Source organism: Astatotilapia calliptera, chromosome 12, assembly GCF_964374335.1.
Source record: "Astatotilapia calliptera chromosome 12, fAstCal68.1, whole genome shotgun sequence".
In the NCBI taxonomy this organism is placed as follows: Eukaryota; Metazoa; Chordata; class Actinopteri; order Cichliformes; family Cichlidae; genus Astatotilapia; species Astatotilapia calliptera.
Genome location: NC_137433.1, coordinates 24953624 through 24979423, shown reverse-complemented (window position 1 = coordinate 24979423; position 25800 = coordinate 24953624). Strand labels below are relative to the sequence as shown.

At 39.3% G+C, this 25800-nt stretch overlaps 1 protein-coding gene across 2 annotated transcripts in view; it reads right to left on the bottom strand.

Annotated features, from left to right (window-relative positions):
- Positions 1-25800, bottom strand: part of grid2 (glutamate receptor, ionotropic, delta 2) — a 548182-nt gene that overhangs the window by 27242 nt on the left and 495140 nt on the right. For both annotated transcript variants that reach the window (XR_013912448.1, XM_026188535.2), the window contains exon 14: positions 10449-10615. Coding sequence is in view for 1 of the 2 variants with exons in the window: in XM_026188535.2 (XP_026044320.2) it covers positions 10449-10615 (167 nt within the window). In the remaining variant the exon portion in view is untranslated. The remainder of the gene's footprint in view (positions 1-10448; positions 10616-25800) is intronic.

Below are 25800 nucleotides of genomic sequence, written 5' to 3'. Positions count from 1 at the left end.
ATGGAGGAAGGAACGCAGGTTGGAGGGCACGTACAGGGAGCAGCCTGAAAGCAACGAGGCTCAGTTGTTTACACAATATAATTATTCAGTGGAACTACTCCATTGAAACATTTCAAATTTCCATCTTTGTTTCTTTTATTTGACTGAGTCGTTCATATGAAGCATTTTGTTTCTGTTTTGGCCTCATAATCACAATATAAGGCCCCATGTCAACACAGATATCGCTTCTACAATGAATCCCGAGGACTGGAGTGAGGGAGGTTATTCACCCTTGGGTCTCTGGTCCCTCAAGTAAAGTTTGCTAAGCTTAATTATACCAATTAGCACCCTCAGGGTTCAATACACATTCATACACACTGTCAACAAAATTTTCAATTAAGGACCATTAAGCCACAGTTGTGTTCACGAAGTGAAACAGATTATCGAGCTGAACTATGATAAACAACGCACAGAAGTAAAACAGCCATTAACTGTCATTAACATATCGAGAAAGAAACAGGGTAAGAAAAAAGACCTTCATCGTTAATTGATGAATGATTTGCAAAGATTAAATGAATGCATGGGCTGAGTTTGACTGAGAAATGACAAAGAGTGACAGTTACAGACTGAGAGAGCTTAGACAACTTAGACTTGGGCTTAGACTGTCACCTGACATTAAATCACAATGTGTCATAAACACATACAAACACATAAATTTCAAAGACAAACAAGAGTTTCTTTAGAAAAGACTTTTTTTGGGTGTGATTTCCATGCAGTGAAAACTAAGGGCTTTAGAGCCTCCAGCTTTACTGGAGCTTAGTGAGTACAACAGAAAGAGCGATGCAGTGAATCAAATAACCAGCATGTAGCTTTTGGTTTCTTTGGCAGAAGCCTTGATCAAGCCTAATCACGCTTGTCGCTCAAGGTATTATGCTACTACAAAGACACCAAAAAGATCAAAGGCACAGTTCTCAAAATAAAATAATTTCTGTTGTTTAAAATCTGAACTTTAAAAACTGATTATACACTATTTGGAGGGTATTCATCGAGTGAATGCATGACAGCTGCTGGTGCATTTGAAACTTGTGCTGTTTGCAATTGAAATTGCTTTTGAAATGAACTAATCAATATGAAAGAGAAAGATGAGGGAGAGAGCATGAAAAAGAGACTCAGATAAAAACGTCAATACTTAACGGGGCCCCAAAAATCAAACCAGCAAGTAAAGCTAAAATACAATTTTCTCACTAAGAATCTAGGTGAAAGTTTTCTTTGGAAAAGGACTTGACCCACAGGCCTTAGATTATTCTTTTAATACAGAGTAATACAGTACAGTTGGTTACACACTGTAACCATAGATTCTGTGTGTATAAGCATAAGCTGCTAAAAGTTGGAGCTATTGTGTTTATCCCTCTGTGCCTGTCCAACCTTCAAGACTTTCTTTCATGTCCTTGTGTTCTGTAAGTCAGCGTTTTCTTTCTGACACAGGGGGAACAAACACAGCTTACAGCCTAATGAGTTGGTCTGTCATCACAGAATCTGGGCTTGCTGTAAGTAAGTATTATGCACATGCTAATTCCTCTAAGAGCTGTCGTTATTAGGATAAGGCATGTGGTCAACATCCCACCACGACACCAGTGTTTCCTAGTGGATAACACACACACAAAACAATACGCTACAATAAGGTATTGAAATAAGGTTGGGTTTGTTTTTTTTCATGATAATTTACTATGTCAGTCCATGTGTGGAAAGAAAAAGAGTGAAAATTAGACTCCTTTGCCACAACACACCTGCAACAGCAGGGGAGAGTGGGGCATTACACACTGCGCAGTTCACTAATCCATGATGGGATTAGAGGAACACCTCTTGGCACGTGCATAAAAAGGGTGAGATTTGACAACATATTACGAGCTGTCAAGTATGCATAAAAATGAGTTAGTCAGGGAAAACTAACATATATTGTGCAGATGGAAACAGATGAATGGGAATGTGAGAGACCCAAGATGCCGCTGTGCAGCTGTTCGACAACTCCATCCCACTGAGGAGGGATGTGAATGAGATAAGGTGCTCGCAAAGTGAGCACAGACGCCCTATGGAGGCTCTGTTCCTGCTGCTGTAGGCTTGTCTGATAGCTTCACACAGTCAGCGAGACATACCTCATGAGTGTACTTTGTGTTGGATAAACAGTTGGATCTGTTTGATGTTAGCCATGTGCAAAATATAATGAAAAACCTGTTTATGCTCTTAAGCATGTGGAGATGGGTCACTACAGGGGATAGGGGACACAACATGAGGTCTGAGCTTCTGTCCATGCACCACTGCTGGAAAGTGCACCATTTTCCTGCATGACAGGCTTTAGTAGAAGGCTGTAGTAGAAGATCTTGCTCCTTGGATATTGGGTTCTATTAAGCAGGGAAAGGCCTGTGAAGGAAATATTGTGTGACCAGGTCAACTCCTGCAGAATGAACTCTGCAGAGTCCGAATTATGCAAGAGTATTTAATGAAGTTCAGCCGAGGAAAATAGTGTGCTTCAAGTCGTACATTATGTATGCAGCAGGTTTCAAAAGGGAGATGAGGTATGCTAACTATGCAAGGTTTTTTGTAAACTTGAAAAGAGGAGCCCGTGGCGCCTCAAATGAGATGCTGACTCATTGCCTACTCACTCGTACATGCTAACAGTAAGCCACCACGAATGACCTCTGAGATCCCTTCACAGAGTTCAGATAGGAACCCCAGCTTAAACAGGAATCTCTATCAAAACTCCTGTCCATTGGGTTACCATATGTCTTTCATATGTCTTTGTAACAAGACAACTGCCACAGCTCCCCCACTAACAGCTATACTATGCTTGTTTGTTCTGGTGCCACCAGAATGAATGGGGAAGTAAGTGCAGTTCAGTGAAAATTATGCGAGGAGACAAAGGTTTCTTCACTTCCCACCAGCGACTTAAGATTGGTATATTCATCTCTAGGTAGAGAGAAATGCATCTTTGCATTCTGGTATGTCTGACACAGTTGTCCCAAAGGAGCTCCCCTGCAGAGAGAACATGTGGGATTTTTATGTATGACAAACTGGCTGCAGTGGGAGAGGAATATTAAATATGGATTTTTGGTACTGTATTTCGTTGAGGGGCAGGCAGCTAAATTGTCCTGAATTTACCTGATGTGGAGGGCTCCCAAGGGGACAACCACAACACTTTCAGGCACCAAATCCAGCAGACGTACAACAGGTAGCACATGCGCCACTCTGTGGGGTGCAACAAGTGATATTAGAGAGTTTAGCACTTTCAGTTTCACTGGGGACAACTTTGTTGTCAAGGTGGTTTAGTTCTTATGTAGATAAATGCTCAGTTTGGTGAAAAGAAGAGCGCTTTGGTTTTAAGGGGAAGCCCAGAATTCAACAATGTTGCACAAGTAAGTCTGTCAGAACTGCATCTTGGTGGTCCTGATAAACCAGCATCTGATCCCTTCCCTACACAGTAGTGCCACCTGTGTGCAATGGAAGAAACAATTGTGGGTGGGCTGCGGGACCAAGTGTACTGAAACATGGAGACCCAGGGTTAGTAATGGTTGGAGCAAACTTCCTCTTGAGGTGAGCACCTCTGCGATTTTGATGTTGTGACGGTGAAGGTCTTCTATCGTTTTGGTTCCTTGATTGTTTAGTGTAAACGAGCCATGGCTCTGTCAAGGAGTGGTCTAAACGCCTCACTCGGGGGATAAGGGGCCATCCAGCATCCTCCATCTGACTTCTGGAGAAAGCTAAAACACAAAAGTATGCTGTTGATGCTCATCGTCCACTTTGTCATTATTGCAAAGAGGCTGAAGCCGTGCTTCCTGATGTCCGTGGCTATCTCTGGGGAAAGAGCGATGGGCTAAATTGCTATGGCAGACAAGGCGAGGATAACCTCGCCATGTTTGCCCTGCAACATCTTGAGCAGCATCCGGCTTAAATTTCTGAAAAGGCTTCCCTGGGATGTAGCACCTAAGCTAGGTTACGCTTTTCCAAAAATAACAGTAGAAAACCAACGTCCTTTGGAAAATCACTGTTCTGCTTCACTGTTATGAACAACTTGTGGCAGGATAGTGGGACGAGCGACACATATATCATCTTAAAGAGGAACTCAAGATTCTTCATTACTAGGCTCGAAGGGTCCCAAAAGAGAACTGAGAAAAAGCCAATGAGTCTGGCTTGTTATTTGGATCCGACTCTACAGTAGAATGTCAAAGAATACCTCCTCTGCCTCCTGTACGAGATTATCATCAGCCATTATCATCAACTGCAGACATCTTCACCTGCAGGGGCAGTCTGATGGAGAAATCACAAAGGCAAGCAAAGCAGCTGGGTCCAAAGTTTCCAAATGGGGGATGAGGCTAGTCTGGGAGTTGGTGCACAGGAGAAAACTGATACTTCATCATCTAATTATTTGTTGATTGCTGCAGAAAATTCAGAATACAACTCACCACTCAGTGCACGTAGGGGCTGTAAGGTCACAAGAGAGCTATTGGAAAAACATGTTTTTGAAAGTGTAGCATGTAGAATTGAACTATATAATAGTAAAATGAGCAACCCAACCCCAAAAAATACAGATCAGTAATTTTCCATTATAGTCATTTGATGCTTATTTAATTAATAAAAAGATATATTTTTTTCTAATTTAACAAATCCTAGAGCATGAGTTCACCCTGTTTTGTCTCAAAGTTAAAACATTCATAATGAGTGAAAGCCAAAGAAAGCAGAAATGGTCACTTGTAAAGCTTGAGTCACATTGCTGATACAGTATGACACACTGCCGATTATTAAATGACTATGAAACTACTATTACTTTTCTGTCACTGATTTGACTTACTGGTTCGATTTTCCATGCTAATTGTTCAGTCAGTATAATTGTGTGTTCCTTCTCATTGCGAGTTTTATACAATTGTGTAAGTGTGACTCACAAGCACAGGCAAACCTCCTCAATTAGACCTGACCTCCTTTTTATTTTCAATGTTCAGATTATATTTGAATTTTTATTGGTCAGGTGAAAGGACAATTACATAGACTTTCATTAAATGTATTTCAGTATTTCATCTGTGTTAGCCACTAGATAGTAAAAACGTCTTTCACCAGTAGATATAGTAGATTTTTCTTTTTAAATGCATGAGACACCTCTGACAGGACAGGACAAGGCAATATACCTTCATCTCTCTTCTGCAGGTTCTGTTTACAACCCCTCTGCTGGGACTAAAATGTAAGATTTACATGAGCAAAGGCAGCTTTAAAAAAACGTTTATATGTGCCCTTCACTGGTGTAATTTACTTTATCACTATCATATACATTCCCAAAGAAAAAAAAACACTATACAATTCATTAAATTTCCCTTCAAGGTTTGCAATAACCAAACTTTCAGAAGTCAGTTCATCAAGAGTTTTTTAACTATTGCTGACAATTTTATTGTCATGAGAGCTGGGGATATAAAAGCTTGCCAGAATGCTGAAAGCATCACAACGAACTGTTTATGTGCCATATATAGTTTACCTTGTATTTACTGGGACTCGATGCGCTTTAACATCATTTAAAATAACTTTTAGTCAAAGACTACTTCCACTTCTCAACACAACACTTACTATTGCTGACTTTGATTTTTCATCTGGAAATGGAATTAACAGCAACAAAGAATATATGCACACATTGCTGGATTAAAGGCTGAATAAAGACTTTAGCCATGGTGTTAAGATACCAAAATGAAATAAATAATTAAATAAGAGTAATAATAATCACTTCTGAATAAAGTGGCATCATGGCAAGCTACTCCAAACAAATCTACATTTGATAACACAATACTGAACCCTAACCAAGCCCTCACGGTAGGTTTCCTACTTTTGCCAAGTTATTTTGTGGAGAAACACATGATTCCTTTCAAGATAAAAATAAATATATATGAAATTATAAAATAATAAAATAATAAACGGCCAACTCAGGACCTCCAAAAGTTCTAATCCCTGCTTTCATATAAACCATGCCAAGAAATTACATGACACAGTCTAAGAAGATAATGTAATTTCTCCAGAGTGAAGCCAGGCTCGGGTGCTCACCACAGCAATCCAAGCCACAGCCTCTGAGGTGTGATTTATCTGTTTGTAGCAGTGATTTGTTGCAGGTGTATACGCCATTTCACCCCTCAAATGTACCATACAACATGCACTGCCAAGGTCCCTACAGATATACAGCCCACCATGGCTCTATTTTTGAAGCAGTTAATGATTAGCCCTCAGGCCACTGATGAACAGTTGCCTGCAGACAGGTAATAAAACAACTATATAAATGTATCTTTGTGACCAAAGCCAAACTCATACGGTAGATGTGGCTCTCCTTGCTCACCTCAAATGTGCTTAAATTGAGAAAGATAATAATGAAAGACAAAATTTGATATAATATTGGTCGTGTAGTTGATTTTCTCTGAAGTGTTCCTCCTAACATTTCCCAGGTATCTATCTATCTGTCTATCTATCTGGGCACCAACACCCTCAAGATGTCCATCAGCTATGGATTAAATCTTCACATCACTGCCTTCAGACAAACAGAGACAAAAATAATATTTGCCAGGGAGAAGGTTTTTTTTTGAAGTTCTTGGCCCTTCAGCACTTCAAAGCAACTTGTCAGAAGCTGTCGGTTTAAATTAGAGGACTACTCCTTTACGGCACTGGTTTTTTTTTTTTTGACTGGTAAATCTGCAGGCTGTCTCCAGCAATCACAGAGCATCACACATACTCAAGCATGTACACATTTGCACTCTATTTGTTCTACTGTGCCGCCAAAAACTTTTAGATCCGCACAGTCACACAAACAGAAGCAGGCATGCGCTGGTGCTGCACTTGAACTCTGCCGATGGTTTTCTCATTACAAACTAAATGGTTTAAACTGATGAAGCTGTAGCAGTCTGCCTTTTTCTCTTTCTCCTCAAAGTGTCGAAGCAAATAAATTCTTTTTCATCTCTCATATTATCTCCAGGGGCATGCAGATAGCAAACACTCCTCAAGTATGCAGAAGACGCACACTGATACACACAGTAAATACAAAGTAAAGTAAATACTCCTCAGAAGTGGTTAAAGCTCTCCCCAGTTAGACCAGCCAATCAATGACATCTTTATTCATCATTGCTATATTTTAATCATCTTGCTTATCTTAATGGTGTTTGTATTAGTAGTATTTTTTAGGACTTTCTAACATAGGACAATGCATTAACATGAAACTCTCACTAGTAAAAGTTACTACACACTGATGCCTATTTAACGCATGTTATGCTTTCAAACGAGTATCAGGTTATGGGGATAATATATGCAAATGAATCTAGAGTGTACATAGGTGGAGTGCTTTAAAACTGATCCTTCTGAGACATGTTTCTAAGTATTTCATTACGACCGATTTGAAAGCAAGAACAGCCTACCAGGAAGACATGAGAACCAGCTTTAGGCAGAATTAGCCAAAGCCACAAAAAGCAACTTACATAGGGATAGAATCAAAAAGCTTCACAGAGATCCTAATACAAAATGTGTTTTTCTAACACAAAGGCAGAAAAGCCTGCAGCTATAGCTATTATATTTGTTCTGTCATGTCATGTCAAGAAATGAAATCTCAAAAAAGATGCAAAAAGAGAGGGAAAAATGACACAGTGGTCTCAGACACATGTGCTTGTACTTGAATCAGAGAAGGTTTTGCAGGCTTAACAGATGTTGGCTGGTTATATAATTCCTCCCACTGGCTCTAGTTGTTTTTGGCCAGCTTGAGCGTTGTCTACCCATACACTGTGTTGCTGCCTTTGAAATCCCTTTTAGTAGACGAGATTCATACCAGTATAGCGATGCACTGATATGAATAAAATCATGCCCATCTCATTTCTGTAGACAACGCAGCATGTGCCATTTGGTACGCTTAATAAACACTCAAGCTTGTATACTAGTTCCACAACATTTCTCCTCAGTATTTTGGATAGATTCCATCACTCCACTCTGCACTGCTGCTGCCTACAGAGAATGTGATTGACTGCTTGATAAACAACCTCATCAGTTTGTGCTACTGACCAAAAAAAATCCCCTTCTGCTACACATTTACATAAGCAAGACTAGGCTAGACTTAACTATGAACAAAAGATGTAATCTACAGTTTATTATTATTTATTGAAGTGGGGAAAATACACTCACTGGGCACCTTTTAAGGTATATCTTGCTATTCCTGAGTTGAACCTCCTTTTGCCTTCAGAGCTGACTTAATTCTTCATGGCATATATTCAACAAGGCGCTGGACATTCCCCAGAGATTTTGGGTCATACTGACATGAGAGCATCACACAGGTGCAGCAGAATTTTCAGCTACACATCCAGAATGTGAATCTCCTGTTCCAACACATCCCAAAGGTGCTCTATTGGATTGAGATCCAGTGACTGTGGAGGCCATTTGAATACAGTGAACTCACTGCCATGTTCAAGCACGAATTTGAGATCATCTGAGTTTTGTGACATGCCAAGCCAATATCCCCCACATGCATTCATGTGGTTTATTCCAAATTCAGACCCTACCAACCCAACAAAAGTTGCAACAGCAATCAAGACCCATTAGACCAGGCTATGTTTTTCCAATATTCTGTTATCAAAATTTATGGAACCTGCTCCTTCAAGATCTGACGGGTTGTCAGGTCAATTCAAAGACGCTCTTCTGCATAGCTTGGTTGTAAGAAGCAATTATTTGAGTTACTTTAGCGTTCCTAGCAAGCCTCTCCTCTGACCTTTGGCAACAATAGGGCATTTTTGCCCAGAGAACTCCTGCTCACTGTAAATTTTCTCTTTTCTAGGCCATTCTCTAGAGATGGTTGTGTGAAAAAAATGCAGCAGATCAACAGTTTATGAAATATTCAGCCCCTCTGGATCCAACAACGAACACTTAAATCACCTTTCTTCTTCATTCTGATGCTTAGTTTGAACTTCAGCAGGCCATCTTAACCATGACTGCATGCCTAAATGCAACAAGTTGCTGCCATCTGGTTGGCTGATTAGATAATTGTGTTAATAAGCAATTGAACAAATGAACAAGGGAATGTACACAATGTATCCCTCTGAAATACCGTTGGATTTCCCAGTCAACACAAATCCAACCAAAAGATGTGTCAAGCCTCCAGATTTGTTATGACCTGGCCTTCAGCAATGACTAAACATAATGAAACCTTTCTTTCCATGGTGCCAAGACACTGACTGCTCATATGATTCCTGTTAAACCCAGACTTTGTGCTTTGTCAGTATATTAGAGAATAGCACAACGTAAAATCTAAAACTCACTGCAAAGAAAAACAAAATAATTATGCCTCTGTAATTTTTTTTCTCCTGACGATTTCTCTCTGGTTTTTCGTTTGAAGCATGGGGACCAGTGTGAGTTAACGGTTTAAAACTGACTTCCCAAGAGTGTGACACTGCCTCCATAGCCTGTCAATTAATTCCTTGTTTATTTTAATAGAAGTGATGATAGGCAATATTCAGAAGTGTAACGCTTCACCAGATATGGAGCAGACAGACAGGCCTACCCATTCAAACTCTGTGAAGCTTGCAAAGTTAGGCCCACACACACAAGATGTTCCACTCACTTACAGCACACACAAATCCAAATCCACAAATAGACCAAAAAACTCATAACTCATAAACCCACAGGATTAAGATGCAACCAATACGCTCATGGCTTTCACAGACACTTCACCTCATGTGACATCACTGCACAGCAATAAAGATTAATGCAAAAAACAAATGAGGCCTCTCAGCGTGTAGATGTATGACTTTGTGTTGCATTTCAAGACACTACCAAGATTCCTGGTCACTGTAAGAAACTAGATGTATAATGAAAAAAAATGAACAAATTCAGTTACTGTACTCAGCAGTGAGAAGCAACAGAGTCTCAGCTTTGTGCTACAGTAACAAGATACACAACCAGAAACAGCTTGGCTACGTCTGCACTGCACCTTTGCTGACTTATTTGGGAGGCAAGGTAGTCACACTTGGATAACCTCACGTTAAGCCTCACATAACTGCACAGAAGATGGGAAAAAGGCCATTGCATTCTTAATTCTGGAAGACAGAAGTTGGCAATTTTTATCTGCCACCTTGTTGTTGTCTAGATTGATGTCTTAAGGTTCTTCGGGCACTGTACAAGGGCAAATTTTATGGTAGCGGCCATTTTTTACAGAAATTAATCTGGAGTAGCAATAAAAAAAAAAAAACAACTTACTGGACTTCTCCATAACTAGGAAGATACATATAAATATATTTTGAATGCTACTCATTTCCAAAACAGGTGGATTTTTCTATACCTAAAAGAGAAGACAATCTAACTGAGATGAATGGTATGAAACAGAACAGATCCAGCAAGTAAAATATGTACTTTCTTTGTAAACTAACAAATAAAATGCAGTTAACGATGCAGCTGGCTGCTGTTTACTGTTATAAGGCTCTTACCTCTGGGAGAAAATGTCCCTGTAGGGGCTGCCGTGCTGCATGGCGATACCGTATCCACGGTCTGGTGCGTTGTTGCTGACGGTGTAGAAGGAGCAATCCTCATCATTATTAGCAACGTACTCCAGCACTGCTGCATCCCACACAAAACCAAACCGGCCATACTTCACCTGAAAGACATTTACAAGGTGGTTAACAATGCTCAGAAAGGTGCATCGGAGGTCATGCAGAACACATCCCAGAGCATTCAGCACTTGAGTTATTGAGATGGTTTTCTAAGAGATCCAAGAATGGCTCACAGGTTGAAAATTGAACTATTTAAAGATATTTATGGGCTGAATCGTCTTAGACCTTTTCTGCCTAACGTGCTCTAAGGGGACCAATTCACCCCAGTGCTGAAATTTCATAACTACAGTCAGCAGTTTTAGTCCAAAAATGTTGTGTCGAGCCAAGATTACACTATTTGTGCGTTGCAGGACGGCAAACTTCATAGCACAGCACAGCAATTTTACTGTTCGGCATTCCCCCTTGACTGTAGATTCATGTAGTGTTTTGGCTCATCTTCATTGAACCCTGCATAGGTGTGTGTTGGATCTGTTTTTCATTTTCATGTCCTTGTTGTGTATGTGCATGGTCAAACTGCGGGTATGAGTGAGATAGCAGCTTGTGCGTGAGAAGAATTGGAAATGGACTCAAGGTGAGAATCACAGTTTATTTCACAGTACAAGCCAAGGTGCCTGTTGTTAACATAGCTTCTAGTTAATATTCTGTAAATCTACGGGATATTTTCGCAAGAAAATGAAAAATGGAGAATAAACAACCAGATTGGGACATTCACATCTTAACACCTCTTGACAATTCACATAAATAGCCTCGGGTGACAACAGGCACACAGACACACACTTCTCCTCTAATACATTATTTTGGACTTGGTGTGTCATTAACTTTAATGGAGATTTATAAATTTTTCAAAACCCTCTGTCTTTGTGTGTGTGTGTGTGTATCACCTCACTTGGCCTATGTGAGATGACTAATGTCTGAGAACTGACAAGACCTTGTGATTGGGTAATTTCACAGCCTGTAGCTCTCTGCAGTGTGTACATGTGTGTACGTGTGTGTGTTCAATAATTCACCGCAGGGCATCAGAATAGCAAATTCAGCTCTTTACAACCTTAAAAAGAGAAGAGAACACTTTATTACTTTTAAGAATAATTTAATGGCTTTTCATTATTGCTTTTGAATTGAAAAGATTATGGGCTTTGTGCTACGTAAATTAGCAAAAAAATCTGTTTCAACAGCTTAAAATTGAGCATTAAGGGCACTTTTCCCCTACATTTGGGTGAAAAGAGCTCAAATCAATTATTAAGCACAATATATGTGCAGTGACCTCTGATGTCAAATCAACCAAAGCTCTGCTAATCTGATTAACACTGTCATTGCCCTTTGTGTAAAACCCCAACAATCAGTCAAAAAAAGTGCCAGTAATATACCCCAATGACACCATTTGTAATTTTCCTAACATTTAATGTTTTAGCTTGTGTATTGAATTGTAAATGGTGCCCTGCAAGGGAGAGAATGCAAGCAAACAAATAGGATGGATGTAAAAGCCTCTATGTGTGGATGAAATTAAGACAGAGTGGAATTCATGTGTTTGCTTTGAGTAATATTGGGGAAACAAAAATAGAGTTGGCTTTACACAGGAACACAAAAAATATGAATGTAATTGTATAAAAATGAGTGAGTTTAAAGGCAGCAGAGAGCTATGCAAATTCTAAAAAAATGCACTGACATAAAATATTAGCCTGTGGCCTAAATGACTAGCTAGAAAAGAAAATATGGGGGAGCAGAGGTTTAGAACATCAGCTTCAATTTTTAGTGACAGAAATGTTTCCTGTTGTTCCATTTTTTAATGAATTGCACATTGAGTAATAATGAAAAACTCTTCAGTAGTGCTTTTATGATAAAAATGTCACTTGGTTATGACTGAGCGCCGTGATTTTTCTGTTTCCTATTGTGTCTTTTAGTCACGAGGTTGTTGATCTCACAGGATCAGTTAATACAAACACCGGTTCAATATGTCTTTTTAAAGGTTACATCAATTCCACTACGTTACAGCGCAATCACATAAAAAAGGCATTGTCCCGGTAATGAAGAGGATGCTGTAGCCTGTGAAGGGAAATGCTTTTGCCTCCAGCTGCAGCTGTTTCATAAACAATGTACAATATGTGTGAATAGGGAGCACTTGATTTTATGCACCAGAACAGCCACTCTACGTGCAAAGCTTAATAAAGGCTCGTAACCTGGTTAATTACTGACGACAAAATCTCACTTAGAATGGTACCATAGAGTGATGTGCTGAAGGCCAGCTTACCTCTTTTTACATAGTGTATCTGAAATGTATTAGCACTGTGTTCTGACTTTCTCTTTCATGGTATTTCTTATCCAGTTTATGAACGGTACCACTGCTTGTGTCTGACGCTTGTAGTTCATGACCCTCAGGTGTGCAAAGAATGAAACAGAACTGTGGTACGGAAAAAGGGAAGAGACTAAAATGTCTTCAACTTCAGCATTTATCGCAATAGAAAAAGTAATGTCACTGCTGGTAAATGTAAGGCAGCGGCTTGAGCGATTGCAATGATTTTCCATGTGCACGGCTGAAGAAGCTTCTCCTTAACAATTTGGCGGTTGCATTAAAGCTGTTGCATCAAAACTGTTTGAACATAACCTAATAAAAATGGCGTGGTTACCACAGTAAATACATAATAATGTTAATTTTTACTGAATGGTAGAAGTAACATTTTCTCTCACATCCTTCACTTGCAATTCACAGTAAAGGAGATAGGGGATGCTTGACAGCGGACCAAATAACTGTGAGGAACATGAGGGTGAGTTTATGTTTTGAAATGAAAAATGTAATGCTTTTCCATTTATTAAACCCATAGATTTCAATGTAACATTTTTTTTTTACCATTGCGTATTTACATATTTTTCTCTTTTTCCCACTGTAATGTCCATCCACAGTTGCACTAGTAATATAACACAATTTTAAAAACAGGTATACAATAATAGGAACGCATATACAGATTATGTATATTCATGTCATTATTTCAAATTATAGTCAGAGAAGTACCAAGATATTAACCCTTTAAGACCTACCAAGTCCGCCAGAGCTTATATTATATTTTTACATGTTGTAGTGCCATTTTTGGGAGCATTTCAAGTTGCTATACATCAATACAACCATTATAGCCCAAAATTTCATAATATGTATGCATTAAGTGAATAGTAATTACATAAATTGCAAAAAAGTGCAATCAACTACAAAAAATTTAAAATCGTTTTTGTTTTTTTAACATATATTTCTAGTTAGAGAAATTTAAGAAGCTTATCCCTCAAAACTGCAAATACAAAGGAGTTGCGCAAAATAGTTTTCCATCACAGGAAATTTATTTTGAGTGTCTTTATAGTTTTATTTTTGAAATACACCAATTTTTATATACTGCAGTAAAAACGAAAGTAAATAGTATGATGCAAATTTGCAAAATAACAGCATATGCATTAAAATAAACTATTTCCAGCAGTGCAATATGAGTTCTAAGCATCCCAGAAACGATACAGAAAGTCATAAAATCAAACATGACTTTTAAAAACACCAGTATAGGCTCATAAGGCCCTGAAGGTAAAAAACTACATTTCCACAAAATGACGTCACTTCCGGTTTCAGGCAGGTCATGGCGGATATGCGATAGTTCGCGCTGATGGACGTAGGAAGTGTTACAAACAGCTGATCGGATCGGCAAAGCGTGTTTCTGGAATATTATGTTTTTGTTGCTGCAAGTGCTTTTTATGCAGTTTTTGCAAAACTATAGCTGATGGCATAAGTAGATGTAAGTACAACTCCTTCGGTTTCATATGCAAAAAAAATTATTGCGCTAGCTTACATGGTTGCAGTTCTACCGGGATCTAAAAATAGTTACGCAAAACGGAGCGTGCTGCTCTGACCGGCTTTAAAGGGTTAATAGGTAATGGGTTACTATTCACTAAAAACCTGTTTATAGCAAATCTCATCATCTACAAATTATGCTTACAATATGATGAGAAATAAAATTTCTACTGGGTTATGTTTTTGATGACTATGACTATTTGACGACTGTTTTATCAAATGTAGAGCTCATTTAATTGTTTTTCAGATGATCTCCAGGATCTCTTAAATGAACACAATCCACCAGTGTGCCATGATCACTGAGTATTTTTGGTGCTAAATAACATTTCGCATTTTAGGGGTTCATAAACCCTCCCATTATCATACAAATGGGGTGACTGGGGGGGGGTTGGAATATTCTTAGACTACACTGGGAGATATTTTTTGGTGCTTTCATTTGCAGGTGTGCTGTCTTCAGGTTCTTCTGGTGGTAATAACCGCGTTTGTATTTGTCGAGTGAACTTTGATTAATTGCGTTCAGGCTCAAGTTTTAAAATCCTTGAAAATGTTTTCAATGCGTGTCTAAGTTATCATGCTCTTGCCGAATGTACTTGATATGCAAGTGATTTTTATCTCATGCAACACTAACTGCTGCATCTAATATCCAACCCACACACACTGTACAGACGTGCTCCTTCCTCTCTTCCACAGGTCCAGGGTTGTGCCTCTGCTTGGGCCAAGGTAATTAAATCATAAGCTACTTTTCCCAGAAACATTGACACTCTGGAAACAATCACAGTCACACGCAGATATACCAAAACAAACACACCCAAGCACAGTCGCACCCAAACACAGACCACACAATCACACGGACACACACTATCAACCACCAATGCATCCTAATCACTGCATTGGGCCTTGTTTTCTTGTCTCATGAATGTGACAAAGACAACTCGGTAAGATCCATAATCACTAAATTAAAGTCATTGCAGCGTCTCTCTTCTTTCTGCTTCCTATTTTTTCTATGACTCACGCCACTTTTTCATTTCCATCCCTCCTTCCTGAAAAGGATTCAATTCAACTTTATTTATATAGCGCCAAATCACAACAACAATTGCCTCAAGGAGAGAAAATGAAACCAATTCTGTTGCTCTTTCATTGTTTATGGTCTATATATCTTGTTTATCAGTTTTAAAGGGGTTTAGTGATGGTAGAGCTCATTTAATGAAGCCATAACACCACTGAACCATGAGCCAGAGTTGTTTCTCAGCAGCTCTGATTTGTGTTTTCACCCAACCACAGGAGCAAGAAAACACGAAAGATGGAAATAGTTAAATCGAAACTAATTATTCATGTCTTTGCTTCATTATTTGTTATTACTAAATTCGAAATTATGGGAGCAAAATCACCAACTGGGTTGTGATGAGCGTGTTAACATGTTGTATAACATCATTTTGCGTAACCACAGTCTAACACAGTCGGTGTATTGGGGTGCCACTGCAGCTATGTTGCAACAGAAAGAAGAAAAAGTGAGTAGTTTTACATTATACTGGAAAAAAAGAAAGAAAGAAGAAACAACTGTGACATGAGAAAATGTAGGACAGGTTAACTTAGCGACCCAAACAGATCCGAAATGCTATTTTAGAATGAAAGGATGCCAGATTTGTTAGCCTGAATTCACTGGCTGGTAACTTCAAAGCCCTGGAAAAGTAAAGCTTCACAACATTTGAGCATATAAATGGGTCTTATCTGAAAAAAAGACTGACTACAAAGTCCACTAACTTTCCCTAACTTGCCTAACCTTAAATAACCCGACAGCACTAATTTCCATTATAGCAGAGCTTCCACACATAACAGTGTATTTTTAGTTTAAAGATAACTATAGAAAGTGCAATAAAAATATTTCCTTAAACAATATCCAAACAGCACATGAAACCTCCTTCTTTCTACATAAAGAAAATGAAGAAGAAGAAAAAAGCATTGAAATAAACAAAAGGCTGAACTTTGAACTTTGAGGGCCATTCAAATGAAAAGTGGCCACCTACACATACTCCTTGGGGTGACTGCACATACATTCTGACTTATAAAACTCTCTCTAGACGCTACATTGCAATTATATTACAGTACTAGCCCCATGTGCGTGTGTCTCTGCAGTTTTCAAGAGGTCTTTCTATCTCATCCATGGTTCAAACAGTTTGGCTTAAGAGTCTAGGCATGCTGCAACTTCAAAATGCCCAAACTACTCCAGGGTCCACTCGCTTTTTCTCTCTCTGATTTTTCTCCTCTCTCTCTCTCCCCCCCTCTCTGAGAAAGATCCCTTGAAGGGCACCCAGCATGCAAAGGAATACCAGATTCTTCATCTCGCTCAAAGATCTTAGATTATAAACACTTTTTTACAGTGGCACATAACAAATCATCCCCCAGTGTGAAATTAGTTTCTTAAATGATCACCATTTAGCCTTAAAGCAATGTATGTGAAATGTTTTACACATGGGAGGCTGTGTGCTTTGTTCTTTAAAGTGAGAGTACACTGACAAAGTTGCAGCAAAACAGTAGAAACTTAAGAGGAAAGGTCATGGCTGTAATAAAGGACATTCTTCCTAATTTTTATTCATATATTATTTCAGTATTGAGTTTTGTGCTATCCACGTGGATTTGTTACAGCTTATCCTCACATTTTTCTTTTGTTTATTCTCCCAGTGAATTAATCAGCTTTCAACAGAAACTGATCTTTAGTCATACATTAAAAAGACAAACAAGCAAATAAACAACAATAAAACAACAAAGAAAAACCCCAACTTGAATTTTTAAATGTACCTCTAATGACAGCTACCTGGTTAGGTTTAGCTTCTGTACCACTGACCAGCAGTACCTGGTGGACCACCTTTGCTATGGCACAGCGACCGCCTTGTCTCCTATTTTGATTTTGAGCTTGGACACGACTCCCGTTTTGTCTGTGAGTCCATCTGGCCTTAGTTCTCATCATCTGAACCTGGATTAGTTTAAATTGGCAACTGATGTTCCTTTACTGAAAAGATTGATGTCCATGATGAAATGTCCATGTGTAAGTGATCAAAACAACATTTCTACTGTGTGATCTAAAAAGAGCAGCAGTGCTGGAAGTGATCTAGAAGTGCATGACCTAGAGGGGAAGGTCAATCTACTTTAAATTACTGATGGCGTTTGCTTTTTATAGACAAGAAGAGTGAATGAGCATTTATCATTTACACATTTAAACAGACAGATTATGGTGTCGTTTTTCTGTTGGGAAAAAGGCAGAGCAGCCTGCCTGTTCGGTGACCCCATCATAATTTGATTTCGCTTCATAGAAATGAGTGAACATTAAAAAGATTACCTAGCTCAGAAATTACATCATTAAGCTTTGTATTTTACAGTGAAGTCTCTCATCTTTACTCATAACTGCTACCAGCTCAGAACTGTCTCCCAACAGCCTACACTCACGGCGTACTTCTGCATATGTCTTCTTGCATCACTCTCTTTTGACGCTGATTTGTTTGATTTTGAGAAATGTGAGAGCGACTGATGGAAGACAGACTCTGACAGAAAAAAGCCAACAGCCCAGAGACAAACTTAAATTTACTTGCAGTACATCTCAGGCCAGAGATCTAACGCTTCTGCCAATTTCTAAACTTTATGGGTAGTCTCTGTCGCTCTCACAAACGTCACACAATCAGTCCATAGGCGTATGTTTCACGTCTGTAGCATTTAGAAACATTCACGTCTGGTAACCGACTTTATGCTTTTACTCAGTCCAACCAGATTGATCTTTAAGGGCTGAAGTTACAAAGCTTTCCACCTTTCTGCCAGTTTGAGAGAGAACAGGTAGAACTGATTTTTAATTCACAAAATACAACTGGAGGATTCTGTGTAGTGAATGGTGAAATAATACATGCAGTAGATAGCAGAGAATTTGGTGTGTCTGCAGTGTAAGGACAATGACAGAGGGTAATAACATTGTCTGATAAAATACATTTTGTATCACAGCTCTGATGACTGCTGCTATCAGCTTGTGAGCAGTACAGGTTATGCTTGCAACCTTACCGTCCTGCTTTTGTCCACACCACGTGAGTAAAATTCACCAAGCGGATTTTGGTCTGACTGCGGCATAACACTCAAACCACATCCTCACAGCTAGTTCTGTCTCTCTCTGTCTTGTTTTACTTGCATCCCACATGCTCTTTACTGCCTTTGTTTAGGCTCAGAGAGCATTACAATGAGAGGCTGCTCCCCAGCCAAATTTTCGCCCCAGTTTGCACTAGCTGGCTTCTTGTAGATATATGAAGATCCGAATAAAGATAAGATTAGGTGCAGGCGAATCAATCAGGGCACCAAAAAGAGAGACAACGACTCCCCGTCTATGCATCTTACTGCATAAATACACATGAGGAAGGTTATTTCAGGACAGGTTCCCTTGAAACGTACGAGGTGATGTGTTGGGATAATTCTACAGTTTCTTTTTGGCTGCATTTTTTTAAAGCTTTAAGATCACAGCTTTTGTATAGTATGCTAAGAAATGGGAAAAAGGTGCAATCATTTATTGAAGCATGTGTAAACATATCCAGAAATACAGTTTATAAGGCAAAAACATAAGTTGCACAGTTCAAACAAGCTTGAAAGTCAATATTTGGTGCGACCAGTTTAGGGTCTCTTAGGGAAGCTTTCCTATAAATTCTTTAAGTAGTCTTCAGGAATAGTTTGCCAGGCTTCTTTAAGAACAAAGGTCTTCTTTGGATGTTGGTCGCACTTTTGTTATGATCTCTGTCAAGATGATCCCACACTGCTTCAATATGGATGAGGCTTGAGTTCCACTGTATTTAGGTAAGTAGTTTGTGTGTTTGGGATGATTGTCAGGCTAAATAATCAAGCCGTTGCCAATAAGATGCTTTCCAGATGGTACTGCATGTCGGATCAAAAGCTGCATTTATAGTTCCATCAATTTTCACAACAGCACTGGCTGAAAAGCAGCCCCAAATCCAAGACAGAGCCTCTACCGTGTTTTACGGATGGCTGTAGACACTCACTGTTGTACCTCTCCCTTGACCTCCTCTATAAACTAAAGATGATTTGAACAATATTTTGCGTTTTACTCACTCCATTAGACTAACCATTTCTATGAGTCTTCGGTGAACAGCAGATGGATCAGCTGAGGGGCCACGTGCATCTGACAGGTCCTGTGTCAGGTCTTCGCTGGATTTTTTCCCCTGATGTTTTTAAGAACCAGACTTTCAGGTACCTTTCATCTGCTGAGACCTGTCACTTCTCTTTTGATCTTCCACTTGTCCAGTTTCTTTAAGTTTTTTAAAACACATACAGCACACAATGCCGAGATATACCAAATGTTCTCCTAATAGCTCTCTGGGTGCAAAAATACAATTTTATGCCTGTCAAACTATGTTATCTTTGGGATTTTTCATAGATTCAACAAACAAATTAGGAGAAAATTAGTTTTTTTTCAACAGGCTGCCAGTAACAAAGTGCCTAAAGACATTATTTAAAATTGGCTCTTTGCTAAGTTGCCTGTTATGTGTAGACACAACACTAGCTCCCAGAGGTAGCTTTTTTATAGGTCGGTGTTAAGGGACTTAACAGAGAAGCAAAAAATATCCCTTTGAAAATGGTCAGTTACAAGGACTGGACTGAAGATGAAAATATATAAAATATCTATATTCTTACCTAGTGAATGAATAATTATCTACCTTTTCCAACAACATACTGATGGCCAGGTTTGAGATGCTAAAGCCTGGCATGCAGGTTGCGCCAATTCCTCCTGAGTTGTTTCGTCCGACTGCTCGCTCTAGTGGCAACAGCCGCCTACATCCTTAGAGACGCAATATGACAACTTCTTCACTCCCTCTCCTCCCTTTGTTTCTCTGTTGTTTCATTACCATCAGCTGTCATTAGTCGTCTTTGTTTCTCCAGGAAGAGGGAGTCAAAGAAAAGAGAGAAATTAATCGCCTATTGCCACGCTCTATGAAAATCTTTGCTCAGACCCCGTTAAGCCGATGAGAGATGTGATACTAGAAGAGAGAAGTAATTGGAGACAGATGTTGGAAAGACGGATCATCCGAGACGGATCAGTGAGCCAAAACTAAGATGCCAGCCTTAATAGGATCTGGCAGAAAAAATTATTTCTCTCTGTTTCCTTTTCATCTTCCCTTTGCTCAACAGTATTTTTCATAATGAAGTCTTATGTTATATTTGCATGGCTTTACAAAGTATGAATCTTTTTTTTTGTGTGTGTTGTCTTTTGCAATTTTTTTCCGGCTTTCTAGGAGACCCAGACGATGTGAATTTGTGACAAATATCAAGAGAGGTTCATTTACTTCCTGGGTTACTGTTAGATGCATGCAGCGTTGCTGGGCAACGCAGCACACAACATTGGAACTTAAACAGCCCATAACAAAGACGACACGCAGCAGTAACTAATTTAAAGAATTATACTTGCTATAGTCTACACAAATACCTTAAAGTACTCTTTAATTGTAAAGATTTTTGCAGTGCACCAAATGAAAACATACCAAGACGTTATTAATGCTGACAATGAAAAAAACCCTGACTTATCACAGGAGTAGAATCAAAGGAGAGAAATTATAGTTATATTAGGGCCCCTTGCTCTAGACTATGCTTTACATTTCTATTAAGAATAGAAACAAGAAATGATGTCTGAGAGAGTGCAACTACATTACATGTAATGAAAATATAGATATATTCATCTACATCCAGAAACAGCTGAGCTTTATGCACAGCTGGGTCACGTGTCATTAAGCCCTTTTTTGCCGTTCCTTTTAAATTTCTGATGCTTGGCATCAAATTTAAAAGTAGAACGCAGTGACCAGGGCGATTGCTGGTCATGCTGATTGTAGCTTGGCCCGGCTAACTTTGCCCTGACAATGAAGATGAAATGAACTGAATCAGTGAATGTGTGAAGAACTGGTGTACTGTTTGAATAAACTAGCCAGGATTATGTCTCAGGTACCTGCAGAAGTTTCTGAAAGTAAAGGCAGAGAGTCAAACAAATAGAAACTCTCGGAGATGTCTGTGAAATGTTCTCTGCCTAAAAAAGAAAACAAAGGTGGTCAACAACCTTGACACTGTCCTCAAAAAAGTCAGCGAAACAAACACAGACACAGACTGATGAATCTCAGATAAAGTTTCAAAAATAAAGGAGAGTCAAAGGAAGAGCTATGTTTTCTTTCTTTTTCTATAGCCATGCTTGAAAAAAAAAAAGTTGAAGTTGCAAAAACTTGCTAGAAAGGAGACGCGAGAGAAAAAGAAGGACCCGTTAAACTTTATGCATATCCAGATCACTTTCTTTAATTTGAAACTGAGTATTGGGTTTGGCAGAGAATGAGCACTCCGAGTCTCCTTCAAGCAGTCTTTGTTTTTTTTTGATCAAAAAATCATCAACATCAACATTTGCACTGCGGGGTGGCAGAACAGAGAAGAAGCTATAAGATGCACACACACACTGACACAGACAAAAGGCAAGAGAGGCAAAATCTGTCCATGACAAACACAGACGGTGACAGACTGAGACAGACGTGAGAGCAAGTTAAATGTGAAAAAAAAATATACAAAGCATGCTGTGACTTGCAGATGAGACAGCAGCATAGAATAGGAACCTATTCAGTATGCAGATTTTGCTTTATGGATTCCGCTAACAGTCATAAGCATATCAATAGGGTTGCCATTAATACCTGGACAATGCTGAAATAATTACTATAAAAAGTGACACTCAAAACATAAAACACAAGACCATGAAAGTACTCGCTGTCTCTACACAGACATGCACAGAGAACCTTATTTGCTTGCATCCTGCGAGCCCATTTGACAGCTTTCAGGTTGACTAACAGAAATGAAAATGGTGCAGAGAGTTTCTTATAGTGCCCCTCACCTCTGAGTCAGTTCATTTGTGACTATATAAATGCGACTCTGGATCCAGGCCTTTTATTTTCTCACTGATTTTCCAGTTTTCCTTATGCTGCAGGTCAGGGTAGTAAAACACACTACTTCAAAACAGCTTACGAGTATTCCACCTTCTCATTACTGAGTGTCACAATCCATTGGCTTCCATGAGCAATATTGCCGTACCAACAAAAAGGGACATGATGCTATCAGTCCTGTCAGACAGAGCATTCATTACAGAACGTCTGTCTGTCCATCTGCCCATCAACCTATAAATGAGCAGGTCTTGCCGGTCAACCCCTTGATCGCCATATACTCGGTCATGCTCAGCAGATAACACTAAATGTATGAACTGTGTCTCCCACCTTGTGCCTCTCAGTGCGAAGGATCAGTGGCTGACTTCAAGGTCATCACAGATTACTGAGCTCCTCACCCTGTCAACACCAGTGAGACCAGACACTGCGTGTGCCCTCATCTGGCAGGTGGCACATTTCTGCACTGTGGTCACGTTACACATTTTGCAATCACAGACACGCATCAAAAAGAAAACAAGTGAAGAATCAGGACATGTGAATAGAGCCATCCACCTCTGGCATAAATTTGGAAGGAAGAACTGTAGAGATCACAGCCCAAAGAAGGTCGAAAGCACACCATACCACTGTAGCGCTACTTTGGTTGTAAGTATGCAGGCTCAGTTTCAACAATGATCCTGAATGTCCCCTGTCAGTTTAACATGTTAGTTGCCCAAGAGTATAAAATACTGATTAAATGCAGGCTGCAGAGTTCAACGTGCCAGGCCTCCTCTATTTACTTCATTAATATTGGTCTCAGTGGTAAGTTCTGGTGCCAAATGGTTGCAGTACAGTGTCAAAAGCCCTCCATAACACCAAGGAGTAATTGCAAGGGAAAACACTGGCCCATATTGCAGACAGATTCCATGTCTATTTCAGATGGAATTTCTATTAAAACTTCAAGTTATCTTACTACTTGTATGGGGGAGAAGAAAAAAAGTCTTGCAAATGTTAATGTGGAAGCAATACAGCCTGATTTGGAGGAGTTTTAATTGGAACCGTGGGAAAGAAATAGTTATGAAGGCGAGGAGAGAAAATGATGACTGATACACTCAGATGCTCTTCCAGCAACAGATTTAGGTGCATGAGTGCTCTCACACCATCAGTCACTGTAGCTCCATCGACTCCCGAGGGTAATTAAAAGAAGTAACTTTTTTTTCCTCAATAGTTTCTATTCATTTCAGAATAATTTGAATTTCACAAAAAAATTCTTACCTGTATAGTACCTGAAAATACTACTGTAGCATATGAGAAAATGAATGTCAATAAGCCTGACACGTAGGATCTGTCAGGGAGCTGAACATCACCATCAGTTAGCAGAGTGACTGACAAGCTGTGCCAGTATTTCACAACACTCCGGTTAATTTGAGTGGTTCCGCAGTCGCACTCGCGCAAAATTAATGAACAGCTGGTGTTTGCTAAAACAAATCTTGTAGATCACACAGTCCCTTTAGCCACAACTTCATTTGAAAACATCTGCCATTATAATACCACTTGACTGCTATTTATGCAGCATTTATGGCCTATCTGACCCAAAGTGATGCTAGCATTGATCACTGAAAGGCCATTACTCTTCCTTGTGTAAACATGTGAGACAGAGTGAAAATCATTAATGTACCTTTACTCATTCAGTCAACACAAGCACCTGTCAGATGGAAAGAAAAGATCAGACACTAGGCTACCCATTAAGTTATGGCTAAGGTTCACAAAAACCTGCCAGGAGTTCGACTCAGACTTGAGGTGAATGATAAGATCTTCAGTGCAAATTAGAGTTTCTGCCCTCACAGGCTGTCAGCATACTTAGAGATGCATGCCTTGCAGTTTGATTGCAGTCCGCTGTAGACTGGGAATGAGTTTGCCATTGAAAGTCTGCACTTGGTTATTACAGATACATTTCAATGTCCACCTGACCACAAACCGCCCATGAAGGAAGAAAGTGCAGTGTGGAAATGAACTCTGCTGTAACTACTCTGCAAGTCGCTGGATGTGTAGGTGTGTGTCATTGGAACTCTGTTCTCCATTCCAACTAGAGGTCATAACTCTGCAATGCATTACTGGCTAAGAAATTTGTTTGTGTGCACCTCCAGACTCATGCATCCTTTGGATTCTTCTCACCTATAGGTGCGACCTAGACATCAGAGATTATTCTACCTGCTAAGATGTAAGCTACAACTCACAGTGTTCATTCTGCTTTTGTGTATCTGGAGGCACATTTCAAATACAAAAAACCCATTTTCTACTTGTGGATTCTGTTCTCTTTGGGTGGCCAGAGTTTTTGTTACTGGGAGCTTAAGTCTGGCTGACTTACAGCAAAGCTTTGCAGATGTAATAAAGTGAGCAGGACTTTAGCTAAACTCCCTCATTCGGCAAAGAAGCTATTACATTTAACATCCACAGACAGATTTTCTTTATTTATTTAAGATTGCATTACACAATTATGTTAGAATGCAACACACTCTTTTCTTAGTAGATTTCTGTTTTTTTTTTTTTACCAATCTGATACTGTATGGCACCATAAATCCTTTGCATACTTTCACAACCTGCCTTCAAGGTTCTTTGGAAGTGGTTTAATGCCACAGAGGGAGGCTTCACAGGACAGAAGTGTAGCGCTGAGAACCAATCTCCCTCTTGCATCTAAAAAGCCTTGGGCTTGTGGCAATGTTCAACATTAACCCCGAAATTTATACATATTTACAGCAACTCATTTTTCCTCCTTCGTGGCATGCTACAATAGCTGGTCAAGGGTATATGGAAATTAAATAGCTAGTCTATTGATCGTGATGATCAGCTTTTCCACAATTCTGTCAAATTAAAATTCTAATATCTCAGATGATAACAGGCAAAAAGAAAGAAATTATCCACACACATCTTGAATTTATATTTTTACTACAAAAAGTGTGAAAAGAGGCTATTTCTAAAAACTTTGTTGTCCAAGTAATCCTATAGTTGAATAATCTTCAAACTGAACAACTCTTTAGTCACTTTCTAACTCTTCTTGCCACCATTTGGAAAAAGGGCTCCATTATTATTTTTTTGCAAGCTTTTAAACCACATCACTTTTTAAAAAAAAACGTTTATAGGCATTTTTTCTGTTTGCATGACTATGATGAAGCTGGCTGACAAAGTTGCATTGGTAAATTAAGGAAAGATGTGCAGTGTTAAATCTGTAAAGAATTTTTATTGATTATAGCTCCCACAAGCAAAATATTTTTCTCCCCTATTTCCTTTCCATGTATTGCTTGAGAGGATCCTCTAATTTTAATTTTTTTCTTCGCTATCACTCTTTCCCTCATTCGTCTGTTTCCTTCTCTGTCCCAAATCACTCTCCCGTTGGCTTCACTCCAAATCCTCCTTCTCTTTCTCCCTATGTAGTTCTCCGGACTGTGATGCATGGCTGTCTGTGTTCTCCAAAAGTCCATTAGTTGCTGGCACTGGG